Source organism: Diadema antillarum, unplaced genomic scaffold, assembly GCF_040938485.1.
Source record: "Diadema antillarum isolate AM-2024a unplaced genomic scaffold, OU_Dant_1.0 seq00001426_RagTag, whole genome shotgun sequence".
Lineage (NCBI taxonomy): Eukaryota > Metazoa > Echinodermata > Echinoidea > Diadematoida > Diadematidae > Diadema > Diadema antillarum.
This window is the reverse complement of record NW_027272178.1, coordinates 523,153-549,326: the sequence shown is the minus strand read 5'-3', so window position 1 is coordinate 549,326 and position 26,174 is coordinate 523,153. Positions and strand designations below refer to the sequence as shown.

At 41.3% G+C, this 26,174-nt stretch overlaps 1 protein-coding gene across 1 annotated transcript in view; it reads left to right on the top strand.

The window, feature by feature from the left end:
* Positions 1 to 23,442, top strand: part of LOC139709336 (uncharacterized) — a 37,834-nt gene extending 14,392 nt beyond the window's left edge. The window contains exons 2-3 of the mRNA XM_071621291.1: positions 17,308 to 17,468; positions 23,023 to 23,442. Coding sequence (XP_071477392.1) covers positions 17,308 to 17,468; positions 23,023 to 23,442 — 581 coding nt within the window. The remainder of the gene's footprint in view (positions 1 to 17,307; positions 17,469 to 23,022) is intronic.
* Positions 23,443 to 26,174: the final 2,732 nt, after the last annotated feature.

Sequence of the window (26,174 nt, the reverse complement as noted above, 5' to 3'; positions counted from 1 at the left end):
CGCTCACATCCTCACGTCCCCTCCTTCTCTCTTCAACGTTCCCTTTCCGTCTTCTCCAGTGGCTACTCGAGATGGGCAGTGGCGTTTAATTACGTTAATTGACTCGGATATGAGTGTGGCGTGAAAAGGCAATATTTTGTCGCGGTCTGCTTAGTTTAATCAGGCGCATCGACAAGCTGTGCACGGCTTTCCCTTCTTAACCCCAAGCACATCAACGCAGCAACGTCATGAATATTGAGAATCAACAGAGAAGTAACTTATGGGAATTTCAGGGAAGTATGTCCCTTGCTTTTGGTTTAGCATGTTCGAGTAAAATATTTTACTGCCAGCTAGAAGATGAAGTGCGTACAGTCGGGCGAGTCGGTGAGGCAAGGGGCGCGTGCTGGCTGCTCGCAGTCAATGTTTAACTTCGGTGGCTGAGTTATTGGAGAACGGATCTGGATGCGTAACTAGGTTACTCTCTACTTTTCCGTGCCCTCTACACGCGCCCGCCAGTTGGTACCCGCTGCCTCGGCCGGAGCGCAGGGCGTTGCATTGTGTCGTCGTGCCCGGCCTTTGTTCGCGAGGGCGTAACGCATAATAGTTCTACGTGCAAACTTTGATATTCATACGAGTCAGAAAGGGTACCCCATGGGTGTGTGTGAGGGGGTGGTATCATGGTATAATAGGGGCAAGCACGCACCTCAGGGTCACTAGAGGCCCATGTCGCATGGAACCAATACTCTATCGGCTTGTCCAGCCTAACGAAGTGCTGGCGCAGTGCGGGTGGGAATGAAGAACATTGCCGCGATACTTTCGGGGGAGTGAGCGCGACGCGTTGCGTGCCACGTGCACCCAGCAATAACTAGTCGTTCCAACATCTTTGCTTGATTAATAAATTTCAAATCACTTTAAAATGATTATTGCCAAACAATAATAGGAACAGTATCTGGTGTTATGGGAGCACGGGGTTGAAAGGGTGGGAGTGGTCCCATGCAGTTGTCAAGGTTATGGCGGTGAAATGCAATTAAACATTCATATTGGGCTGCACGTCTTTGCTGGATCAACACGGAGACTCCGCGGATCCAAGAAGAATCACGAAACGCAAATCGAATTATGCCCAATTAATTTCCCCTCATTAATTATCTAATTGCCCATCGAGTCAATAGAATTGGGAGATTATTTTGGTTTGGTCGTCACCCAGACCACCGCCTGGCAACCTTTCTCCTACTGCTCGATATGAAACGCACGCCATCAGCCGCCTTCTGTATCCTTGCCCGGATACCAATGGGAGCTGTATGATGCCAGCCGAGCCAGCTCCAACAACACGCGGCTCCTTCACTATCAACGCCGATAAACCACAGACATTACTTCTCTATGTCTTTTGTTCTCCTGTGTCCAACTTGGACACTTAAGTTTCAGATTCACAAATAATCCTCTTTCTCTTTTAAGATATCATATTGGATTTTAATTCACTGATTTTGGTTTATTTGTTTGTTTGTTTTTTAAATTGGATAGTAACTTTATATCTTTATTCAACCCTTCTAAAGAGACCAAAGAATCACACAAGCAATGTATAATGTGCTGGTAACTGAAACTCCACGTTTTTTTCTTTTAAACGAATGCTCTTTTGCGTCAATATGATCCCTTGTCACTAGTGGAATGGAAGGAACACAATAGAGGGTGACTTTTCATTTCAAATCGTGTACCAACGTTTCACGCGTCGTTGCTAAACTTGGAAGCTGCAAACTAAAAGACAAACAAGCAAAAAAACAAACAAACAACTTTTAAAACTTTTATCCTGACTGAAATAATTCAAGTGAAGATCTGACATTTACTTAATTTTATAAATCAGCAATGAAAAACATACAATTGGCTTCATTTTTTTTTTTGGATGAACAGCAATTCTTATTGCTCTCTGCAAAGGATTTTTTTTAAATCTTTCCCTGACGAGCAAAGTCTTCTCTCGATATCGTCGACTTCCCCTACGATGACGATTATGCACATATCTAGCGTGGTTCATCTAATCCAGACTGGAGCGAGGCGTTTCGCCTGGCTCTGCATCGCGCGCTCCGCGTCGTAGCGATCCATCATTTTTTGGCCTCTTCCAAGTTGAGGCTTCCGCGCGACACGAGAAGTGTGACTCTACTCATCGGCAGTAATTACTCCCAATCTCTCGGGCCTGGAGATATATTGTTTCTGTGATAACTACCAATTAGCCGATTCAATCAGCGAACGATGCAGCGAGAGAGAGAGAGAGAGAGAGAGAGAGAGAGACAGACAGACAGAAAGAGAGAGAAAATGAGGAGAGGAGAGAAAAAAGGAGGGAGGGTGGTGGTGATGGGGTGCAAAGAGGATGTTAAGAGTTAGGACAGAGAAGAGTAGAGATGTGAAACGCACCAGGAATGGACGAACTGAATGATATATTCGGAGGGATTGGTCTAGGAGGCTTCCGTGTTTATCGGGGCAAGCCCATTCCGATCCATCTGGTGGAGTCGATGACGACCCCATGTCGCTCCTCCGAGAGCCCGATGGAGTCGCCATGAGAAGGCGAATAAATAAAAGAAGGGGGATTCATCTAATTTGCAGAGTTTGGGGCGTCATGGAGGGCAAATGCTTCTCTCCCGCACAATTAATCGTTTTTGTTTATTTGACGGTGGATGACAACGGTCTTGGCGTCAGACGGAGCTAACGAGATGTTTATGTTCCTTCGTCTTAAATTGTTCAATCATGTTAGGCCAAGATCACCCGAAAGCTCGGCTTCACAGTTGTCTCGGCATCTGAGCGTAATTCCATAATTAAAGGACAGTATACAATTACACTCTACAAATCTGCGAGCTGGATCAGTTAGCCAGCCGCATCATCACAGCAGAAGAAAAAAATCGTAATATATCATTTAGCATCAAACTAGTTCAGGGATAATAGCAGAAGCAAAACCCCGAAAACAGAGTAATTTGGGAAGAGAAATCGAGGACTTTGCTAATGATGGCAAAACTTACTTCATGCCATTTGTTTTGGTGCCTACATATGCCGGTCATGTCCTAGTTACAGAGATTTCACGAATTAGCGGACACCATCAATTTGGCTAAAACGGACGCAAATGGATAAATAGTGAAGAAGATATGGGAAAAGGAAGAGCTATGGGCAATATTGAAAAGAATTTCATGAGCTCAACACTTTTATGTAAACTTTTCCTTGTTGGAATACGGTTTCCCGGCCCAGAGGCGATCGCTTCCATAATTGGTCGATGAAGGAAACAAATTGTATTTCCACAAGATTGATTAATTCATTTAGACAGATGTAAGGTTTTAGTCAAGCAGTCTAGCGGAGCCATCTTTTACTGCCTCCTCCGTCGTAACCTAGCCAGCCTCCGTGCTGGATTACGGGAAATATCTCAAATAATGGCGGAGTTAAATGCGGTTAAGTTTACAACCTATTAGATTACCAGTTTTAAGCTGGTGCGTATCGCTCCAAGAAATTGAAGTAAAAAAAGAAAAAAAAAACACTTTAAAGGGTTTCGAGTGGGCCCGTAATTCATAAGCATTGATACGCTTAATGCGCTAGCTACCCACCAAATTCAATAACATTACGGAGATCATATTTTGGCTGCAATGGCGGTTGGCAGCTATCTTCCACAAACTGTTCAAAAACGGAGCAGTCCGTCCGTCTTTGCGCCATCATTTTTCCTGCCCTTCTTTGAAGCCCCTCTTCAAAAAGAGCACCGGAGCCATCTCTCACTCTCGATTAAGATAGATTAACATGAAACGTGACACACAAGAAAACCCCATTTGCTTAATTTGATTCTGTTCGACTTTGGTGGTAAGCGAGACTCAATGTGGCGTCGGGGCGTTGGGGCGCCCCGCGCTCCGAATTTTAGGGGCATCGACTTAAGGGTGATTGTAAGCGATACTTGTAAACTTAGTAGAGATTATTAGAGCCTTAATCAAGTCATACACTCTCTCTAAATGGTTTGATCACTGCATACTTTGGCGAGGAGGGGTCTAAACACATGCGAGCTGAAATGCTTGTTATCGCCAGCGGCGCTGGTGTAAAGAGCCCAAGAGAGAGTGGGGTGCTGAGCGTTAGAATAAAGACTAATAACATTATCAACCATTCCGATACTAGACGAAGAATGGTGATGACACGGGGAGACAGTTTTAATTTTACAAATTGAGAGCGATCGGATTTCAGGACGGAGACCGCGCGAGAGATGCGCCTTCGGAGACCGGAGAACGGACAGACCCAATTCCCGGCTCCCCACACTCCTTCGCCACCTCCCGTCAACCATGGCAAACATTAGATGGAGAAAGAGAACGAGAGGAAGAGAGAGAGAGAGAGAAAGGGAGAGGGAGATAGTGAGTAAGAGAGAGGAAGGAAGAAGAAGGAGCGATAGATGAGAGAGAGGGAGGGAAGGTATGAGTGGAGTTATGACAGCGGGCGGAAGATAACTTCAAAATTAACTAGTTCCCTATGAGAGTCTAAATCCCTGGGACCTAACGGGTTCCCGTAGGCGATGTGTTAATGCAGTCAAAGCACTGATATGAAAAATAGGAGTAAATGACTGAGGAATTGATAGAGTGACAAGATTTTTTTAGAAAAGAGGGGGAAGGTGTTCATGTGTGAGTGTTTTGCGCCTAGACAACATGTCGACGGATTTTAAGAGCGATATATTACTTCAGTTGAATCGACAAAGCATAGAAACAATCAAAGATGGAAAATTATTCAGGAGTAAAGTAAAGGGTAGTAGATGAAGTTTGATTATCAGAGAATGGGCTAGAAACAAACACCGAGAATGAGAAAATATTTTTGAAAAAACACGGGTGGAACGTCTTCAACTGTTTTCTTTTGTATGACGATTAACTCTCTGACAAGATTAATGATCAGCCGTGCTTGGATTGTCTACAGGGAAAAGATGTATAGGTGAACAATAAATCTTCGTAATTACTAATTGTCATATAAGGTAACAATCTCCACGGGAAAAGCTTAAAAACAAGACTGGAAAACAATACAACAGTATTGGAATATCATTCAAAAGGTTATTATAAGGACGTTTTTTTTTTCTTTAGCACTGTGTTGACGTATGTCGCGTGTGACTTCATGCGCAGAAACAATTTTTACCTTCCAGAAACCTGCAGTTCCACCATCGAATATTCCCGCGAGCAAATCGTGACTGCAAGCTAGGATTTTTTTTTTCGTTCTAGTTTGGATATTCAATCAGTTTGCAGAGATGGCGTTTTCTTCTCATGTGTGGCCGCAGTAACAACAACAAATGTTTTGCATCGCGGGATAAAGCGGCAAGGTTGCTCACAAAGTGACCGCTCGCTGGAGCTATACAGCATCAATCGATTAGTACGGGTATACGAGAGCTTCATCGGAGATTTCCACTATGACTCGGAGCGCTCCCGCTATACCCTCCATCTTGACGTTGAATTACTTGAATGGATGCCCGACATAGGAGGCGTGAAGCGAAGCCTAGAAAATCACCGAATATGAGCGAATATTATATACCAAGGATCAGGCCTATCAAGAAAACGAAAAGGGAGAGTGAAAGAGAGGGTGAGCTGGCATAAATATAGAAATATAATTGAAGATGGAGAGAAGGGGATGATGGAAAAATTGAGAGAGAGAGAGAAGAATATCTGATGCAGCAGTCGGGGAAATGGTAGTGAAAAGCTGACGAAACAAAAGGCTCGGGAATCGCCAATCACAATAGCATGATGTCCTCGCATTATCGATTTGTTTGCCACATTAGGTTCCAATTCGTCGACAAACGAACGACGAATGTAAATTTAATCGTCGACTTCTCTCCCAGTCTCCCTCCCTTCTCTCCTTCCTCCATCGCTGAAAGAGATGGAAAGGGAAAGAAGAAAAAAATGCGCTATTCGCGCCCTTTCTTGTTCGCACCACGAGCAGCAACCATGAATGAACGGAGCCCATGAAAGAGGAAATCTAAGCGAAAGTCTTCGCAGTCGATGCGCTAGCTCACTCGAAAAAAGGGGGAAAGTATTTAAAAAATCTCGCTCGCTGTTTGCCGTATTCTTTGGCTCTTCGAAACCGGCTCCATTGTGGTATTATCGCCTTATGGAGCTGGTTAAATCGCGGAGGACATCAATTTGCGTTTGTAACTTCTAACAAATTGCACGTCTTTTTAGTCGGTCTGTGGATCGCGATTTAACGCGCCTCGCTGGCTGCCAAGGGTGAGGAAAAATCAATTGGATCGAGCTTCCCCCCTCTCAGAATGACAATGATGATAATAGAATGGGAAAACGAAATACGACGATAGGAATATATAATGCACCCTGCACTTGGAATGTCTCTTATATCGACTGTATCAGGTACAGGCTAAATCCTCCACAAGATCAGAGGGGAAAAGAATCTTAGCTATTTTCATCAGCTAGGCGTATCGATTGGGGAAAAGTAGTTATTATTATCTTATTTTTATATATGGGAAAGGGGGTGGTGGTTGCAGGAAATTCCCTCGATTCTTTTTTTTTTCAGGGAGTGACGACGGCTCCAGTATAATTCATGGTTTTCAGGGAGAGATGCACAAAAGCCCATTAAGAATGAGTTCCAAGACAAAAACTAATCTTAATATGACGTCAAGAAAATGTTCGGTGGAGGTAGAAAGCCAAGAGATGTCTTGAACTATCTGAAGAATACCTTGCCATAAGAATAGAAATAAATGATGTTGTTGCCATTGTTGTCCCATTCAAGTGCTCATGATGGGAACACAGCGCTGTCATATATTGATGCTTTGAAAATGGAAAGAGATAAAATAGCATATGTCATGTGTATCTGCAATCATGATCAATATCTCTTCATCTGATCAGCTAAATTACATGCAGACGCAATTTAAGTGTGTGTGAGAATGTGTATAAATGTGTACGTTTGTTTTATGTGTGATTCAGAAAAGGAATACGCGTAATATGGCGACTAACACAGCAAGATTCATGTAAGGGGCACTTTATACACTGTCAGTGATAATCGGGTAGACTTCTGGAACAAGATGAGCGAGTGATTGGACGAGAGTGACGATAACTTTCTAGCTCTAGAGCACACTCTGGTTGCCATGGTAGAAAAGTCCCAGCTCGCCATTCCGGCGTCAGGATGTTTTAAAATTATGCCCATGTGCAATGCGCTAAGCAATACGGCTCCTGGTAATGAGGTTGGCCTTACAGTTGACTGCAACCTAAGGTCCGGATGACGTCTGTAGGTTTTGTACTATTAGACCACTTTATATCATCACCCAGTCTCACAATCTGTTGTCTGTATTTATTTCAAATTCTGTAATGACATAGCCAGTGGAATCGGAGGGCGCAAATCTTTCTCAATTAAATCTAACCCTTTGACTCCCGAAAGCCCCTGGTTGCCGTGCGAAGCCTATGAGGATATCAAGGAATCTCGTGGGGGAACGATTAAGTGAATGGGGGAGGGAACTCTGCCTCATTACTCATGCATGCATGGATCTCGTTAATTATTCATGAAGCAACTAACTAAGAGAGAGAGACAAACAGACAGACACAGACAGACAGACAGACAGAAGCAGAGAGAAAGAGAGGGAGAGAGACTCGGAGGGAGGGAGATAGAAAACATGATAAATTCTCATAGTTTTGTAAGCAATTCAGGAATCTTGGAGGAATATGTATAATTATTATGTCATGAAGAAGCTAGAACATACAGAATACTTATCTATAAAGGCCGAATAGAATTTTGGTTTTTAGACTCAACATTATCACGTCAAGTGGTCAAGTGACCTCTAGCCAGCTGAAGTGCAATACATATTTTTATTCTAATCTAGAGGTCGAGTTAATGGAGATTGTGATCTCTTGTATTGTCAAACTTCATGGCAAGCCTTTTCATTCTTTTCTTTTAAGATTGCGACACGATTATGATGCACGTGTTCCACACAATATATTGCTTTATGGTGTTATAATGTTGTTATGTGATATTACCTCTCTGTATTATCTTTTCATAATTTTAAAGATGTATTTGATTCTGTTGCATAAAATATGCAGAATCACGTCAAATAAAATCAGATGTGCTGACGACGACAAATGAATCACAGTCTTTGAAACGCTCAAATGAGAAGTCAAGTCTGAAATCAGTTATGCATTCTAATTGCTATTTGGGCAAGCAGGACCATTTACAGTGTGATACTGGGAAATCGATGCTGGGATAGAGGCTGTAAGATGCACATTGGGCGGTAGAAATGGGAAGCCCGTTAAGTTGTGTAGAAACAGGTTTCCAAAAGCAATCAATGGCCCGTGCGCGTGGTTGCAGAAAAACAAGCAAACTCGCGCTTTCCGCACACTCGCGCGTCGAGCGGAGGCGGGTGGGCAGGGAGGCCGGCCACTTCCCGCCAATATTCTCTCGAGCAAGCACAAAATTCACTGGCGGAATGATCATCGTCCCATCGGCACACAACTACCGCGTGATTCGAGCTCAACCGTTTCCTCCCTTTTCTCCACAAATCGTTTATTAAATTTGGTCCCAACAAAAGAAATTTACCTCATGATCGCCGCGATTTCGTCTTCATTTCGTTTTTAATTCGACATAACGTCAAGTCGATCTCCCTTGTTCTCTCCCTCTCTGTCTGTCTCGCTATCCATCTATCTCCACTCTCTTTCTCATTCTCTCATCAGTCGACAGTTAAAATCCATGACGTCACAATCACGGGTAATAAGGTGGTCCCTTAGAGGGATTTATCATTTCTTCTCCTCTTTTTCTTAAAAGAAAGTTGTGTGAGATGAGGCCAACAATGCAGAGGATGATCAAACAGAGGTGAAACTTTAGACCATGCTGTACGTGCTTGCCCTGTTTAACTGCCCGTTGCGTCCGTTCTCGTGTGCCGGTTGTATGTGGTTATGACTTCTTGAGTCTTTTCTCAATCACACACTCCTTCATTTTCCCCCCACTATTTCCTTTGTTCGGAGATGGATTTTCTTTCTGACAACCAATCTCTGGTTAACGCAAAATGGTTTCTTGTCGGGTCATATTCGTCTGTGAGGAAGGGGGATAGGATCAAGGAGACACACGAATGATGTAAACCAGTTATCAATGCTGCCTAGCACTCTTCTGTCGACAGCGGCGCAGTCAACAATGAGAATGATGATGATGATGATGATGATGATGATGATGATGATGATGATGATGGTGGTGGTGGTGGTGGTGACTGCTCGTTTATTCTTTATCTTGTGTTCAGTATCATCACTCAAGCTATCATCATTGTTATGCTCATGAATGGTTGTCCTGGAGCGCAGACTAGAAATCTTAGATCTAGCTTGTCATCTCTTAGTTATTCCTTTTCATGAAATGCTTAACTATATCATCAACTTATGGACAACTCCATCCTCGCTTTAGACTATTTCCTTCTGTATCCCGCTATCGTTACTATAATAATGACAACACTAGGCGTCATTGCTCTATTCCTTCTTCTTCTTCTTCTTCTTCTTCTTCTTCGTCTTCTTCTCCTTGATATGTATACTGATTGCCTTCTGATTATTCAATCTTTGCATGCTCTAATTCTTTATGTCTGTTTTCGTCTATCAGAAATTTCGCGTTGCGTTATGTTTTAAAACTTGGGGGGGGGGGCTTGCAATCATTCTACCAACATGAACAAGGTTTATCTATTCATACATCGTAATGAGTTTTTGGACATCATTTCCTTTAACATAATCATGTTAATATAATCAATCATGTCATGTTCACGTCGGTAGCACATGTATAACATCAAAAACAGTCCAAAGTCTAGGCGTCATAATGAAATTTTGATCGGGAAATGTCATTTCGAAGTCATACAACTCAAGTTCAGCGGAATAGTAAATATCAGTCGACTAATTTAAGTTTTATAAGAATTTTTTGTCTAAATCCGCAGCTGTGATGCATATTAATGCTTTGATTTCTTCTCTGTTGGACTTTTTGAATTCGTTGTTTTGTAATCATCCAAAGAAAGTACAAGATGTCACAAAACTTCAACAGTTGAAAATTTCGACCGTGCGGTTGTTAACTTTTACTAAAAGTTTGATTCCATATCACCAATTCTTCGTTCTTTACATTGGCTGCCTGTATAACAAAAAAGGAATATCTTTAAGATTGTGTTATTAGTACATCATTCAGTTCATTCTTTTTTCTTTGTATGATACGTGACTCTATATATTCCCAAATACAATCCGACACGAAATTCATACGTTCATCATCAGATGCACTGTTACTACAAACACCCAGAGTAAAACATGAATGAGATGATCATGCTTTCTCCGTTATGGGACCAAAATTGTGGAACCAATTACGCATTCATTCAACTGTCATCTACAGAAATATTCGAATCAAAAATTAAAACGTATCTGTTCCTCTCACACTGAGGATTATATAACTGAAATCTACAATGTTCGGAACAATTGTGTTCTTTATCTGGCATGTGTTTGTTTGTTTGTTGTCTGCTATTCTCTTCTCTGTTGTCATGTTTGGACATGTATATAATATTCATGTTTTCATTCTTTTGGAGCGACACGAGCACCGAAAGGTGGACCTGTGCGCTATCAAGTAGCCACTACTATTACATTTTTTCCCCCCAAGCATGCTGTATTATAATACTTGGTGCTCTTGCTATCAAAATCATCGTTATCGAGGAATATCCGTTTACTTGAATAAAATGAATCTTCGTCTGCTTCTAAACAGGTATAGATACGGCCTGTATTAGTACACATTTTTTGTCCGACTCCCTCCATCCCCCATTTTCATTTGTTATCATTATGAGCTAGTTTAGATGATCTATCTTCAATGTATCAAGAATGTATAGCACATCAAAATGCTAAGTAAAGGAAGTAATCTTACAGATTCAAGCAATGCAACACTAAAGCTTGTGACGATGGTGATGTAGAAGGGGCAAAAGATGTGATCACGTGCTGTGATCACGTGGTGTGGCTTGTGATTCATGAGAGGTGTTAACACGTTATGTGAAGGATAACGTAAAATATCGTAGAAATCATGAGGGGGAAAATCGAGTGAGTTACTCCAGACTTTTTCTGCAGTGATTACACGTCCAAAAACTAACCGAGATAATGCGATTAGGCAAGGATTTGGAAAGCAGCTCATCTTGCAAGATTCACGAATATGTGGTCCTGTCCGGTTGGATCGCATCTAAACAACAAGCCGTCAAATAGAATTATCTTAATGAAAATGGCTTGGACTTCCTAATTACATACACCTCTCGATCTAATGCGCGCAAAGTGAAAAGTCCAACACGGTGTACGTGTTCGCCGGTCCGCGTTGTTAATTAATGGCCGTTACTATGTGCGCCGTACGCGCGTCGCTAGGTTATGTCTTCTTCTGGGGGAAGTGTAAATAAAGACAGCTACGCGAAAGCCCTGCTCCAGCTCCCGAAGTTAGACTTCTGACGTTAGGAGATTCCAAACTCCAGACTCATGGGTAGATTAAAAGCTGAGAACTAAATCCATTAAAGTTTTCAATGGATGTGCTTGTGGCAATAATATCCATAATTTGAAATGTTCGCGACGATTTGCAGGAAGGTATTGGAGGACTAATTGGGTTGGGAAGGGGCGACAAAAAGAGCAAAAGGAGATTTAGAAGCTGATATCTGGAGGGATAGATTACATTGCTCATCCGTCACAACAGAGGCCCCTAACGGCCCGTTGACACGCCCGCACGGGCCCGCTGAAAAGTGAGCGAGCAAGAGGGGTAAACGGTTTACATGTCTCGGCCAAGCAACCGACCAGCACATCCAGGCGCATTAGTTGATTGGATTGGATTCTAAGTGGTGCTGAAAAATGTCCGCCGTGGTAGAAAATTGTATCATCGCGGCCGTAAAATAGAAGAAATGTAATAATCGGGCCGGGCAAGTGGGGTGGTAATCACCGGGTGAGAGAGAGAACCCAGATATAAGGTGACTAGTCGTCACTCCTAACCTTTCTAATTAGGTGCCGTGCGCGGTGAACGTGTGAAGGCAGCTTTTTAAGGTAAATCAACGCAGACTCCCCTATCTAAAGACGAGGAGAAATCTAAGTAAATCGTGCTTACTTCTGAATGCGGATATTAAATTTAGGGAGCGGAATTCCCGGTGGAGTGTGGGATTGGATTGCGAATTAAATCCTCTGGTAAATTAAATTCATTGCGAGTTTGGAACGACGGCTGGATGGAAGCGCTGGCAAACAAGGGCGCCTCTTACGACGGGCTCGATTTCAACTACTCGACGGATTAGAAATCTGTCTGAAGATTTATGTTTTTCATCATTATCATTGCTGTCATTTCAGTACCTCTGCATGAAATTGAGCAGAAAGTAAGACAAAGAAAATAAATAGATCTGCTGAGATGAGAGCGTCCATCTTTTCTAACTTACAATGTGGTGCGGTTAATATCGATGTTTGGTTTGACATGAAAGCTGTTCACAGGTGGTTGCACCTTGCTCTCACTTTACGCCCTCTAGAGACGAGGAGGTGCGAGGCCTGTGTTTGACAATAATACCCCAACACAGCAAGAATAAAAATCACTCGCAAGACAGTTTATTCCATGACCGTCAAAAGTATTATTGGAAATTCATTCGTGATGAGAAGACAAAACCAGCGGATACTATTACTGAACCAACAACACAGCAAAAACACAGGCGCGTCGCTCCCGTACAGTTGTGAGGTTAAAGACACGCAGAAGTGAGTGTTATCTTATTTGCGATAGGTGACGAACACGACTTGTATCACGTGACATTGCCCCTTCCCTAAAGTTGACAGAGCTGCTGCGATATTCCCGAAGCTCTCTTGAAACGTGCACCACACCGCCTTGTTCTTTTCACCTCTTTCTATATGTTTGTTTTTGTTTTTCCTTTTTCTCCACTTGTGCAACATTTCCTCCCCCCCCCCCCTCGCCTCTTTGTTCCTTTAGCACCATTTCAGCTTGACAGAATGAGGAGAAATTTACTTTCCTTTCTTCAATCTCCATGATTGGATACCTCGGAGTCGTGACTTTGCTAAGATTGTCCTCATTTTGGGCTTGATGAGACGAGAAAGTTACGAGGGCTAATGTATTCTTGATTTGATCCGCACCTCCCGAAGAGCCGAAGAGTTGAAATTAAGACTTCCCCCCAGTCCCGGGGATGAGGTATAAAATCACAGCTCTTCTTTCAATTTCTCATTGTGTGCGACCGCTTATATGCTGTCCATTACGAGGCTAGCTGACCCATTTATTTTATTCTTATGTTTATTCAATCATGTAAATGAATTCAGTGAGAGAGTAAATGTGTCATCATTGACCGTACCAGACGTAAAAGAGTGACACCTGCATTAAATAATTAGGAAAATCTATGAAGGAAACGGACATAACCCGATTCGTTATGTCTTCTTTTCAAGCCGTATCATAGTAAAGCTCCTTAAATATAACAACATTCGTTATGTGCTCGATGTTAAGCCCTCACAAGGTTATGGGTTGGAGATGGTTGATGTGCGTAGTCGTCGATCAAGGCTGTATGATTTTACTTTGAACTTTAATACCAAAATGTTACTCAAGGTGTCATTCTATTGATGGAAGATCAGGTTATAAAGTTAACTAACCCCTTGGAGTGGAGTGTAAATATAGACTGCTGCGAATGGACGGACTGTCACCATAATTACCATAAAATATATCGACGTGGCAATTTCTTTTTCGCAACTCTATGTGCAAAGAACACTTTTTTTTTGCTTCGCTTTTTGTGTTATTTTGTTGTTTTAATAAAAAAATTGCTATATAGGCGCCGTAAGATTGTAATATTTGCACTGGCTCCTGTCAGTTAGCAAGCAGGTAAGCAGATTTACATGATATTGAATAAATTATGAACATTTTTTTTTTTTTTTGGGGGGGGGGTGGGGGTTAAGGACACAAAGCTTTCGATGGATTATTTGAATCACCATTTTTAATACCCCTCATACACTGTACGAACGGCAGACTAACTTTCTTACTTGCACACTCACAAAAAAACCCCAAATCTTTCTCTGTGTGTAAATGCGGAATACGGTCATATAGTGAATTCAATTGGTTTGAATTCATTGGATCACACGAATCCCATGAGATTACCACTGTCCTAGCTTAATTAACTCATTATTAGTCTTTTTGAAGTCGTTTGTTTACCCGGTTCAATAGAGGAGGTAAGGTGAGCGCTCATTTTCCTGGCGATTCTGAACCACTGCGGTCCCACCAGCGTCGAACCCATTTCCTCCCCGGCGAGTGGGGCCTGGTTTGTCCCGCGAAGCTGGTGGTAATGGGTTCCGTTTGTAGCCGCCATCATGCGCAGGGAACAGAAAATAATTTCCGTTGCAGCAAGCGTTTTTTTTTCTTTCTCTCTCTTCTCCAACTCAAACTTGAGAACAACTTGAGAGCGCGTTGCTCTACTTCTTTCCAGAGAAGGTTTTGATTTTACATTCTCATGTTTTATTTGTCCTGGGTGATTAGTCATCTCCAATCACCTAGCAAATAGTGTCCCGTATTTCTATCAACAGCTTCGGGCGATTATTACCAAGAGCATGTGTGTCTTGATATCATGAAAGACATATTCAGCACCAGACTGTTATATGCAATGTCTCCTGAATGGGCCTTAAAATTAATGTTCATAATTAAAATTCTATACATACTCACATATACATTACACACATACTTACACACAAACACCCTTACACACTCACATACATACATACATACATACATACATGCATTTACATACTGTACATACTGTGCATACATTCATACTAACATACATAACGTTTATTGGTTTTGGTCTTTTTTTTTTTTTTTTTTTTGCTCGTATTTTTTTAACCGAACTTCCAATGTCCAATTGAAAGATTGTGATTTCTACATGACACAATGCTACTTTTCGGAAAACGACGGAATGGTAAAAGGTTTTTCTTTTCTCAACACGAATCAAGGTGAATTATTATATGTATATATGTTAGTTTAATACCTAAACAGAGTGGAGGGGTCGGTTAGACAGTGATAAGGCTGACAAGGCTGGTTAGGGATGAAAAAGAAAGAATTTTTTTCGTTAAATCATGTGAAATAGAAATGTGGACTCTAGACTTATTGTAGTCAATGAATTTAATTGCTGTTTCAAATCTTTGTTAAACGCTATGCAAGCATTACATTATGATGGGCCTGATCGTGTATCTTTATCACGGGATATATCAGGACGTGTTGCGAAAGTAAAACCTCACCCACAATTTTGATAATGATTCGAGAACAAAAGCTGGGATATGTTTTCAGAAACAAACGAAAAAAAAAGCAACGCTCAGAAAGCACAGCCAAAAAGAGGGAGAAGGAGAAGTAGACGTGGTAGACAAGAAGGAGGGAAAAGAAATGAAGGAAGTGAAAAAACAGCAAACTGAAGATAATATATATAATCAATAAAAAATTGAGCTGCATGATCTTTTTATGTATATGCAAATGTTCGGTTGTACTTTATACTTTTGTTGGAAATAACTAAAATGAAATGAAGAGGCTATTAAGGAAGAAGGGAAGGAAGGCAAGAAAGGAAGGAGAATGGAAAGAAGAACCAAGGAAGAAAAATGATACGAAATGAATGATAATAATGGTTAGGTGGAAGAAGGGTTTGGAAGTAGTGATGGTGTAAGCTGTAGCTGAATGGCAGGAGATCATCGTCGTCAAGTATTTGATAGGAGCTAACGACTCTTTGCTGTACTCCATACTGCGGAAGGGAGTATGAAACGCCTACCGTCTGTGTGAACAGCGGGTGTCGGCTTGTGCAACCACCGCCGCGGCGCAGGGCAAGTGCCTTTTGTTTTCCTCGCCCGCCGGGTAGCGCCGGGTTAAGCACTGATTACTCATTGGGTGGTGGTGCGAGGGTGCGAGCAAATACATACTTGATATTTTTCAAAGACGATAATGACAGCCGAAATCCGGAGCGACTGACGTGCACCTCGCCGATGAGAGACTGGAAAAAACACGCAGCCACAACTTAATCCATTCCACGTGCTCAAAGAATAAAACCCTCAAATGACGTGTAATTGTTAAATTTCGTGCGAGGAATACTGCACCATGAATATTTTATTTCTTTTCTTTTTTTTAAGAAAAACACTCTCGCTCCTTTGAATCTCCGGGGAAAGAAATACTGAGTAGACTGATATCATATTTCATGTTTCGTTCGTCTTAGTATCATATTCGATAGTGTATGGCAATACGTTACAATGTTTAACCCTATTTCCCCACGAAGTGATGCTCTTGTTCATCATTTGTTGTTATTGTTGTTGAAAATATGAGAACGACGAAATACAAAAAAAAGTGATATTTGTGAGTATATCGTTAGCAATATTATCCCAATCATTCAACAAGCAACATCATATGATAATTTGGCTGTCTGGTTGAGTGTGTGCCTACCTGCATGGCTCTATAGCGTGTTCTGGAAAGTGAGTGGGCAGTAATGAATGTAGGTGATATTCCGCCCGTATGTTTCAAAAATGTGTACGTATGGTTGTGATTACAAACAACAGGGCTTTGATACCTTGGTAACCACGGGGAAATTGTAATATATGAATACTTTCTTCATAGTTTACTACACTGCATGTGAGCTTAGGTTTTTCAGCTATCGGCTAGCTCATTTCGTTATGATTATACTCTATCTCTAAGGCAACCCTTAGAAAAACTCTGAAAAGAGCTCACAATCATACATGATAGAATGTATTCAAGCCCAACTTTACTTTCAGAATTTCATGGGAAAAACAGCAGCAACAACCACGACGACGACGATGACAATAATAACAACAACAACAACAACAACCTAGAAATTTTCACACACGTAACTTGACGATTATTATTGACGGATGAATGAAGATATCTTCTCACACTTGTGTAGATTACAAAAAAGGAATATCAGATCTAGGCTTCAAACTTTGGTACGATGATAGAGGTTTAGGAATCGAAATTTTCTGAAGACTAAAGATCTGATAATTATTTGAGCTTTGTTGCATCCATACAGGATAAGCAGACATTTTGTGTTATTCTATTGTATTGCAAATTTTGAACACATATCTTTTCCCTCTGAGCGTGTTGTACCTTCAAGCCGTCATGAGCTATCATCTTGCATTATTTAATGGTGACATAAAAAGTTTGTGTATTTGCTCGTTTTGTGGAAATGGCTTGGAAAGGTTGTTTAGCTCCTCGGTTAACATAGCCAATTGCAAATGTTTTGAATAACAAATAAAAGATCGATAAAAGATCAACCCTCCCCCTCCGCAAATAAAAACAAAAACGAAAAATAGAAACAACCTCTAATGAGCATTAAGCACTGTGATAAATTACTTTATATCATCTTCTCTCCGCTTTCCCCTCCTTCAAACACAGGTCCCAACCCGCCAACGATCCTGGGAAAGACACGGCGCCCTCGCACGGCGTTCACCAGCCAGCAGCTCCTCGAGCTCGAGCAGCAGTTTAGGAAGAACAAGTACCTGTCGCGTCCCAAGCGATTCGAGGTGGCTACGTCACTCATGCTGACAGAAACTCAGGTGAGGAATGGAAGAGTGTCAGACCACGCCCACCTCGCTCTCATGGCCCTGCCTTCTTTTTATGTTTTGATGTGTAATGGGAAACAAAATGAGCAAGCAAATTACAGACACACAGAAAAAACACATCTGTTTTCAGCAAAAACACTGAACATCGGAACAGACCCTGCAAAGATAGAGTTCAGTATTTCCCTTTAAGAAATGTGTTTCAGTCATCAAACTTGAATATGGGCCTTTACAGAAAAAAAAAATGAGCAGTGATGGTTGCACTCTCTAAGTGGTCTAAGTAAAGTTGCATTTAATGTCAACTATAATTCATTATGCGAAAGAGCCTAATGACGTTCTTTTTGTTCATATTTACTCGTCAATGGAAAGCACTAAATCCTGTTCTTTCATTTTACAAAAACATTCGTTAAAGCTACATCCAAGATGAAGAGTACAATTTGCGTCAAACAATTGCATTGAACAAGTTTCGCACAGGGCAACTCTAGGTTAACACATCAAGGCCAAATATCTTAGACTGAAGTGTTTCTAAACATTCTATATTTCGTCTTCGAGGCGATTCCTTTCTGCCAGATCTAAAGTCATTGAAAGCATGATTTCCCTGGACATATCAATTCGGCAAAAGATGCCTCCCGTGACCCTTTTCCCCTATAAATTGATTCGCCTAATCTTGGCAATAAACTAATGATTCTGGATGTAATCACCTTTTATTGCGCCAATTTCTCCTCGTCTGCTCTTCTCTCTTAATCTCTCTTTTGCCCTCTACATCCTCCTCTACCACATCATCCAGTGATGAATATTCTTTAATCCGATCGCGTGTGGGGAATAAAGCCAGAACAGAAGATATTGCTCGGGAATTATATTTATTACGGGACGGAGAGTCCAAACAACCCCGGGGGAAGATTTGTCAGCTATTTTCCCCCATTTCAATTCCCCAAGCCCCCCTTTCCGCTCTCCCAACTCCTAACCTGCATAGTGAAAGAAATGAAGTTGAAAGCTCATTTTGGATGGTGATTTTGTGTTTTGGGGGAAAATCTACTTCCGATTTCTTAGCTCATATAGGAGGGAGTGGGAGAATAGGAACATATAGAGACAGGAAAAGAGAAGCAGAGAAAGAAATGAGAGTAAAGGACTCTTCAGAAAGTCTCTGAAAGTAAATTGAAATGGTGGGTGAAGCGCTAGCCTCCAGCGAACAGCTGTTAATTTGATTATTATTGTTTCCTCTCACTTTGGCAGTGGAGAAATTAAATCATTGCTCGATGCGCGTCCCCGCAGAAAATATTATTAGCTGCGAAAAGATGAGATCTAATATGGGGTGCTGATTGGATGTTAGATACTGGAGACATTCTGAGTGAGGTCTAGTTCTTGTTTGAAGGGCAATTTAGAAGGGGGCTTCGCAGGTAGAAGTCTTAACAGCTTCGAGAGATGATGAAATTTGCCTTGGGTTACTCTTTTTATTTGGTTACGCGGGCAAAACTGTTATCGATACCCTAACCGATTATTTGCCGCGACTGCTACCGTGTGACTGTGATTACTGGACATATGCGTGCAAAAACACATTATCAGGTCTTTTCGATTGAAACTTCGTTGACTATCAAAACAGTGTGTTTTGTCGGACAATTCGAATGGGTGACGTTTTCACACGGGTAAAGGAGAAACAACACGTTTTGCAAGTCGAAATAACACTGTCTATTCAATTGTACCCATCTTAAAAAGGAGAAAAATTGATTTTTCTCGTCAAATGTTTCAAAGGTTTTCTCCCTCTCTCACTTATAATTTGCCTGCATATTTTCATTCCTTACATCATATCAATTTCAGAATAGTTCCTTTTACTAGAGCAATTTGACACCGTTATCAAAACGCCTTTTCTGCTCATGTGTGTTTCACTCGTTAAGTGTCTCTAGTTTATGAATTTGCAGCCCTTGATGTTCTGTAATGAATTTAGACGACGTAAGGAATTGCACGACCTGCAGTTTGCGTTACAAGCTATATACAAAAAAAAAATATACAAAATATGAAGATCTTTCAGAACGAGAGAGCAATGTCTTCTCCTGTGCTCATACAGGGAAGTTGGAGTAGAGAATGTCTTATCAGTATAAGCAACTGATCGCTTCCTGTTTGAATGCAGGCGCTTCACTATTAGTTCCCTTACGAAAAAGTCCTGTGGTACTCCTGTGGTAATTACCACAGGACGGTACCACAGGACAGTACCACAGGAAAGTACCACAGGACAGTACCACAGGACAGTACCACAGGAATTGTCCTGTGGTATTTTGGGACATACCACAGGACAGTACCACAGGAATTCCTGTGCCATTTTGGGACGTACCACAGGGCAGTACCACAGGAAAGTACCACAGGACCGGTACCACAGAACAGTACCACAGGACAGTACCACAGGAACTCCTGTGGTATTTTGGGACGTACCACAGGGCAGTATCACAGGAATTCCTGTGGTATTTTGGGACGTACCACAGGGCAGTATCACAGGACTAGTACCACAGAACAGTACCACAGGAACTGTCCTGTGGTATTTTGGGACAGTACCACAGGACAGTACCACAGGTCGATCATTACCACACAGCATTACCACAGGGCAGTACCACACAGCATTTCCATGGTACCACAGGAGAGTACCACACAGGATAGATCGAAAAAAAAAATCTGGGAGACTTTTAGCCACATTTCGAGGAATATTTCTGATAGGTGAGTGATGGATTTTAGGACAAACATGGCCCTACTTAATAACCTGTCCTACTCCTAACATATAACCTCAAACGAGAGTCTAATGGCCAAGTGCCAATCTAGTCCTATAATAGATCTATATAGTCATATTCTATTCCTAGGTAGCCATCGACCCTATCAGTACATATATATATGGCCGTCTATCCGTAAAGCATTAAGGCATGGTTACTAACTCGATTATACTTTATTATCAAGATATGAAATTACACTTTCATAACAATATCTATGATATTGGGAATAACATAACATAATTAGACAATCTTTCATAAAGTTCAAAGTAAGTTCCATCATTAATACTTTGACTTTTTAAGTCATATATGTATTTTCTAAAATCTAGAGTGCTTTTTATGAATATTCATGAGCTATGTAAAAATTTGTACCACAGGAGTACCACAGGAGTACCACAGAAGTACCACAGAAGTCCTTATGAAATTTCTCATGCTTTACATCAGCACTTTCACTAAATAGGTAATACTGTAGGAGTATAGGACAGGATAAGTAATGGCAAATCAATTGTTATAATTCACAGCATAACTCATCTATCAATCAATTAATTGAGGAATATTAATATGTGCTTTTTTGTTTGTATTTTTGTTATAAATTTCAGTTGATTCTGCCTTACAATTTTCCTGTGTGGTACTCCTGTGTGGCACTGCTGTTTGATATTCTCCTGATGTGATAGTCCTCTGGTATAAAATGTTAAGAAAAAAAAAAGAATATCCTGTAGCATTTTTCTGTGGTACTTACGAATTTAATTTGCTGTGTGGTACTTCTGCAATGTTTGGAATAGCACCATATTATGATTTTCCTGTGGGATTTTGGACAGTTCCTGTGGTACTCTTCTGTGGTATACATCGAAAATTACCACAGGAATTCCTGTCGTACTGTCCTGTGGTACGTCCCAAAATTCCACAGGACAATTCGTGTGGTACTGTCCTGTGGTACGTCCCAAAATACCACAGGACAAGTCACGTGGTACTGTCCTGTGGTACTATCCTGTGGTACTTTCCTGTGGTATTGTCCTGTGGTACTGCCCTGTGGTACTGCCCTGTGGTACTGTCCTGTGGTACGTCCCAAAATACCACAGGGCAAGTCGTGTGGTACTGTCCTGTGGTACTATCCTGTGGTACTGTCCTGTGGTACGTCCCAAATTACCACAGGACAAGTCGTGTGGTACTGTACTGTGGTACTATCCTGTGGTACTATCCTGTGGTACTGTCATGTGGTACTGCCCTGTGGTACGTCCCAAAATACCACAGGACAAGTCGTGTGGTACTGTCCTGTGGTACTATCCTGTGGTACTGTCCTGTGGTACTGCCCTGTGGTATTGTCCTGTGGTACTGCCCTGTGGTACTGTCCTGTGGTACGTCCCAAAATACCACAGGACAAGTCGTGAGGTACTGTCCTGTGGTACTATCCTGTGGTACTGTCCTGTGGTACTGTCCTGTGGTATGTCCCAAAATACCACAGGACAATTCCTGTGGTACTGTCCTGTGGTATGTCCCAAAATACCACAGGACAAGTCGTGTGGTACTGTCCTGTGGTACTTTCCTGTGGTACTGCCCTGTGGTACTTTCCTGTGGTACTGCCCTGTGGTACTGTCCTGTGGTACGTCCCAAAATACCACAGGACGAGTCGTGTGGTACTGTCCTGTGGTACTATCCTGTGGTACTTTCCTGTGGTACTGCCCTGTGGTACTGTCCTGTGGTACGTCCCAAAATACCACAGGACGAGTCGTGTGGTACTGTCCTGTGGTACTATCCTGTGGTACTTTCCTGTGGTACTGTCCTGTGGTACTGCCCTGTGGTACTGCCCTGTGGTACGTCCCAAAATACCACAGGACATGTCGTGTGGTACTGTCCTGTGGTACTATCCTGTGGTACTTTCCTGTGGTACTGTCCTGTGGTACTGTCCTGTGGTACTGCCCTGTGGTACTGTCCTGTGGTACGTCCCAAAATACCACAGGACAATTCCTGTGGTACTGTCCTGTGGTACTATCCTGTGGTACTTTCCTGTGGTACTGTCCTGTGGAACTGCCCTGTGGTACTGTCCTGTGGTACGTCCTAAAATACCACAGAACAAGTCGTGTGGTACTGTCCTGTGGTACTATCCTGTGGTACTTTCCTGTTGTACTCTCCTGTGGTACGTCCCAAAATACCACAGGACAATTCATGTGGTACTGTCCTGTGGTACTGTTGTGTGGTATACATCCCAAAATACCACAGGACAATTTGTGTGTACTGTCTTGTGGTACTGTCCTGTGGAACTTTCCTGTGGTAATGTCCTGTGGTACTGCCCTGTGGTACATCCCAGAGTACCACACGATGCTGTGACACAGTACCACACAGTTCCTGTGTTAACATATATTTGTGTGGTACATTGTGTGGTACCAACCAGTACCACAGGAAGTACCACATGAGCCTGTAAAACAGTACCACACAGTTCCTGTGGTAACATTTATTTATGTGGTACATTGTGTGGTACTGACAAGTACTACAGGGAGTACCCTACAAGCCTGTGGTACAGTACCACACAGTTCCTGTGGTACCATTACAAGTGTGTGGTACATTGTGTGGTACCGACAAGTACCACAGGGAGTACCACAGGACTTTTTTTGTTAGGGTTTGCTTTCTTATCAGGATTTTACTTATTCGATTTTTGCGATTACACAAGTGATAGCTTACTTGCCCATATCTTGGCTGGATGCTATGTTGCCGCTTTTCTATATCACAGAGTTATCACGGAAAATAGAATGCTCTTGATTTTCTCAATCTATTCTCTTTTTTGGTCTGTTTTCTTTTTGTGTTAGGTGAAAATCTGGTTCCAGAATCGACGAATGAAGTGGAAGCGAAGCAAGAAGGCGAAGGACCAACACACTCAGGATCGACAGCAGAATAAAGACAACATCGAAACCAGCACGAAAATGTCCGAGCCGTCCACGATCACAAGCGAAGCGCCAGCCGAAGATACGAACACTGTGCTGAAAAGCGATCACCTCCACTCGCTCTCCTCGAGCGACCACGAAATGAGCTTCGTGGATGACCTTCCGCTGGACGAGGCGGCCGACGAAGTGGACGATGAAGAGGATATCGAGGAGACCAGCCAAGATTTTAAGTCATCTTCGTTGTGCGCACCACGTGACCTCTCTCACGGTTTGTATCCGTCTGAAAGAATGACGTCATCACCGCCGAGGCTCATGAATGGACACATTTTGGAGACAGTTCACTAGTGCTAGACTGTACAGAAGACTGTTTAATGCTTATCCAAAGGAAGTGATTGGATGACATCATAAAAGAGTGAGTTGTTGTTTATTGTGACGACAATAAAGGGGGTGATATCTTGTTCCCTGAGACTGAAGATTAAACACTTTCTATATGTCATTTGGAAACTGACCCCGGTAATTACAGTAACCTGCATGATAGCAGGGACATGCGGGTCGTCGGTCTAAATGCGAAAGCAATGAACATTCAGTAGGGGTGGACTAGGCGAATGCGTATTGGACTGCTCGTCAAATTCATCATCAACACGCCATTGAATATTTGAGCTTTCACCTCACTCGTCATATTTGTTTAATTTGATTTACTGCTTCTCTTTTCACCTTCCTCTCCTTCGTGTACTTCTCACCATGCACAATATACAGCTGTAGGCTACTACTGTTGGTGATACGACCTCAACTCTACCATTATTGTAAGACAATAGCCACCAAACTTATTCAAATTCATCTCTTTGCAGCATCCCCGTTTGAAAATGTTGGTCAAAATTCCTTAAGTTTGTACGAAATAAAAAAAATACGGGTTTATGAGACAGACATAATCTGTGAATGAGATAAGGATACAAGTAAAATTACGTCACCAGGACGCAGGAAAAAAAATTGACAAGAAACCCTGATATAATTGACAATATAGTTTTCTCCAGCTCGGAATTACTTCATTTTTGACGAAGATGCTTGTCAAGAATAATCTTAAATGGCGGTGATGCTGACTCAGAAAGATTCATCTAGGTGTATTTATATTCATACACTCTGAAAACAAAGAGTAATTTTCCTCATTTTTCTTAAGAGTGTATAAAATAAGAAGGAATTACCAGTTAGAACTTATTTCTTATAAATGCACTTCGAACAAATAGAGGCATAGACATAGAGTGTAAATTGAAGATGTGGTTAGTATCGTTGATGATGTAAATAGTTGCAAACTGCACATCCTACCATCTTATCGTCTTTTTCAGTACTGAAAAAGTAAACGTGATATTGTCTGTGTTATAAACACCATGGTACTGGTAATGATGATTACAGTGGTATTCAGTACAATGCATGTTTCTTTGTCCGCTTTTGTAAATGGTGGTTTGTGAAGAAGTAATTTATGACAATGTTATAGAAATATTGTACAAAAATATCAGAAAATAAATTGGAGCAAAGAAAAGCTGACATACGTGAAGCAAATGGCATATCCGTCATCTCTGTCTGACGTCACCATCAGATGTGACCCTGCATCACAAAACCAACAGAGAGTCGCTAGACATGGATTTTTATATAAGGGCAGATTCTTAAAAAAGCAGACTCTGAGCTTTAAAATGATGTATAACTCAATTCAAATGGACTCCCCTAACCTATCTAATTACTAGAAAGAAAGCACACGCTCTGGAATAGTGTGAACTGAGAAAAGAGGCTCTGAAGACAAGTAGAGGGCCTATTCAAGCGTTTAATCTTTACCAAGTAGTGCTAGCTATGCAATGAAAGGGACAAAACACAGGATGTAAACCACCAGAGCAACAACAATGAAGGGATTATCAGATTAAGCTGAAATTAAAGATGTTCTCTCAACACATTCTGTTCATGTTTAATGCTGCCTTTCAAAGTAGTAGAGTTATCCTTTCAAAAGTTATTAGACTTGAAAGTGAAGAGTGTGTAAATGATTTCAAGAAATGAAAAGGGAACTCTAAGACATACCTGATCATTCTATTCTCCCCCCAAAAATGGGTTGTAGAAAAACTGCTGAAAACACACTTTCCCATTCATGTCATGATCCCAAATTATTATAGAACAAAGACAGCTCTTTCAGAAAATATGAAAAACTCAAGATTGACTCAGTTGACCCATTTCACCTTTTTTGAGTCTTCACGTAAAAACAAGGAGTGCGACTTTTTGTTCGTTTTGTGATGCACGGTCACGAAAGGCAACTAAAGATAGTTAGTAGTTATATAGACGTGAATGGCAGTATGAGTGATGAGTACGATAGTAACCATGATCCTGGTGCTACTACAATGTAATTCCATGTATGTATGTATGTATGTAATATATATATATATATATATATATATATATATATATATATATATATATATATATATATACATATTATGTACTTGTAGCATGATATTAGCTAATATGGATGAATATGGAATAGCTTTAGTGTATGCCCTTACATGCATAAGTACAATTGTGTATATATATACTCACACGAACACACATATATATATATATGTATATACATATTAGCGAGAGAGATTGAGATACGTGTATATGATATCTCAATATGATTATATATATATACATATATATATATATATATATATATATATACTAGCGAAAGAGAGTTAGAGAGAGAGAGAGAGAGAGAGAGGGAGAGAGAGAGAGAGAGATTGAGTTTGTAAACCAGTGTGCACAGTTTGTTTCCAGTTGGCGACACAATGAATAAACATCAGCTTGAAACAGATACTCTCCTAAATGAAATAAGCTAAATTGATTTAATCTAATCATTTTGTAGCGATATCATTGCTTTACGAAGGTTTTTTTTTTTCTAATCGATGCTGCTCTGAAGAAGACTCAAATTTTGAGGGGATCCATAGTCAAGGAAAATCAACGATTGTATAACAGCATCAGCGACGGACAAACACACACACACACATACACTTTTTTTTTGTTTCCATGACTACGAAATTCTGAACGCTGAAATATTTTGTTGA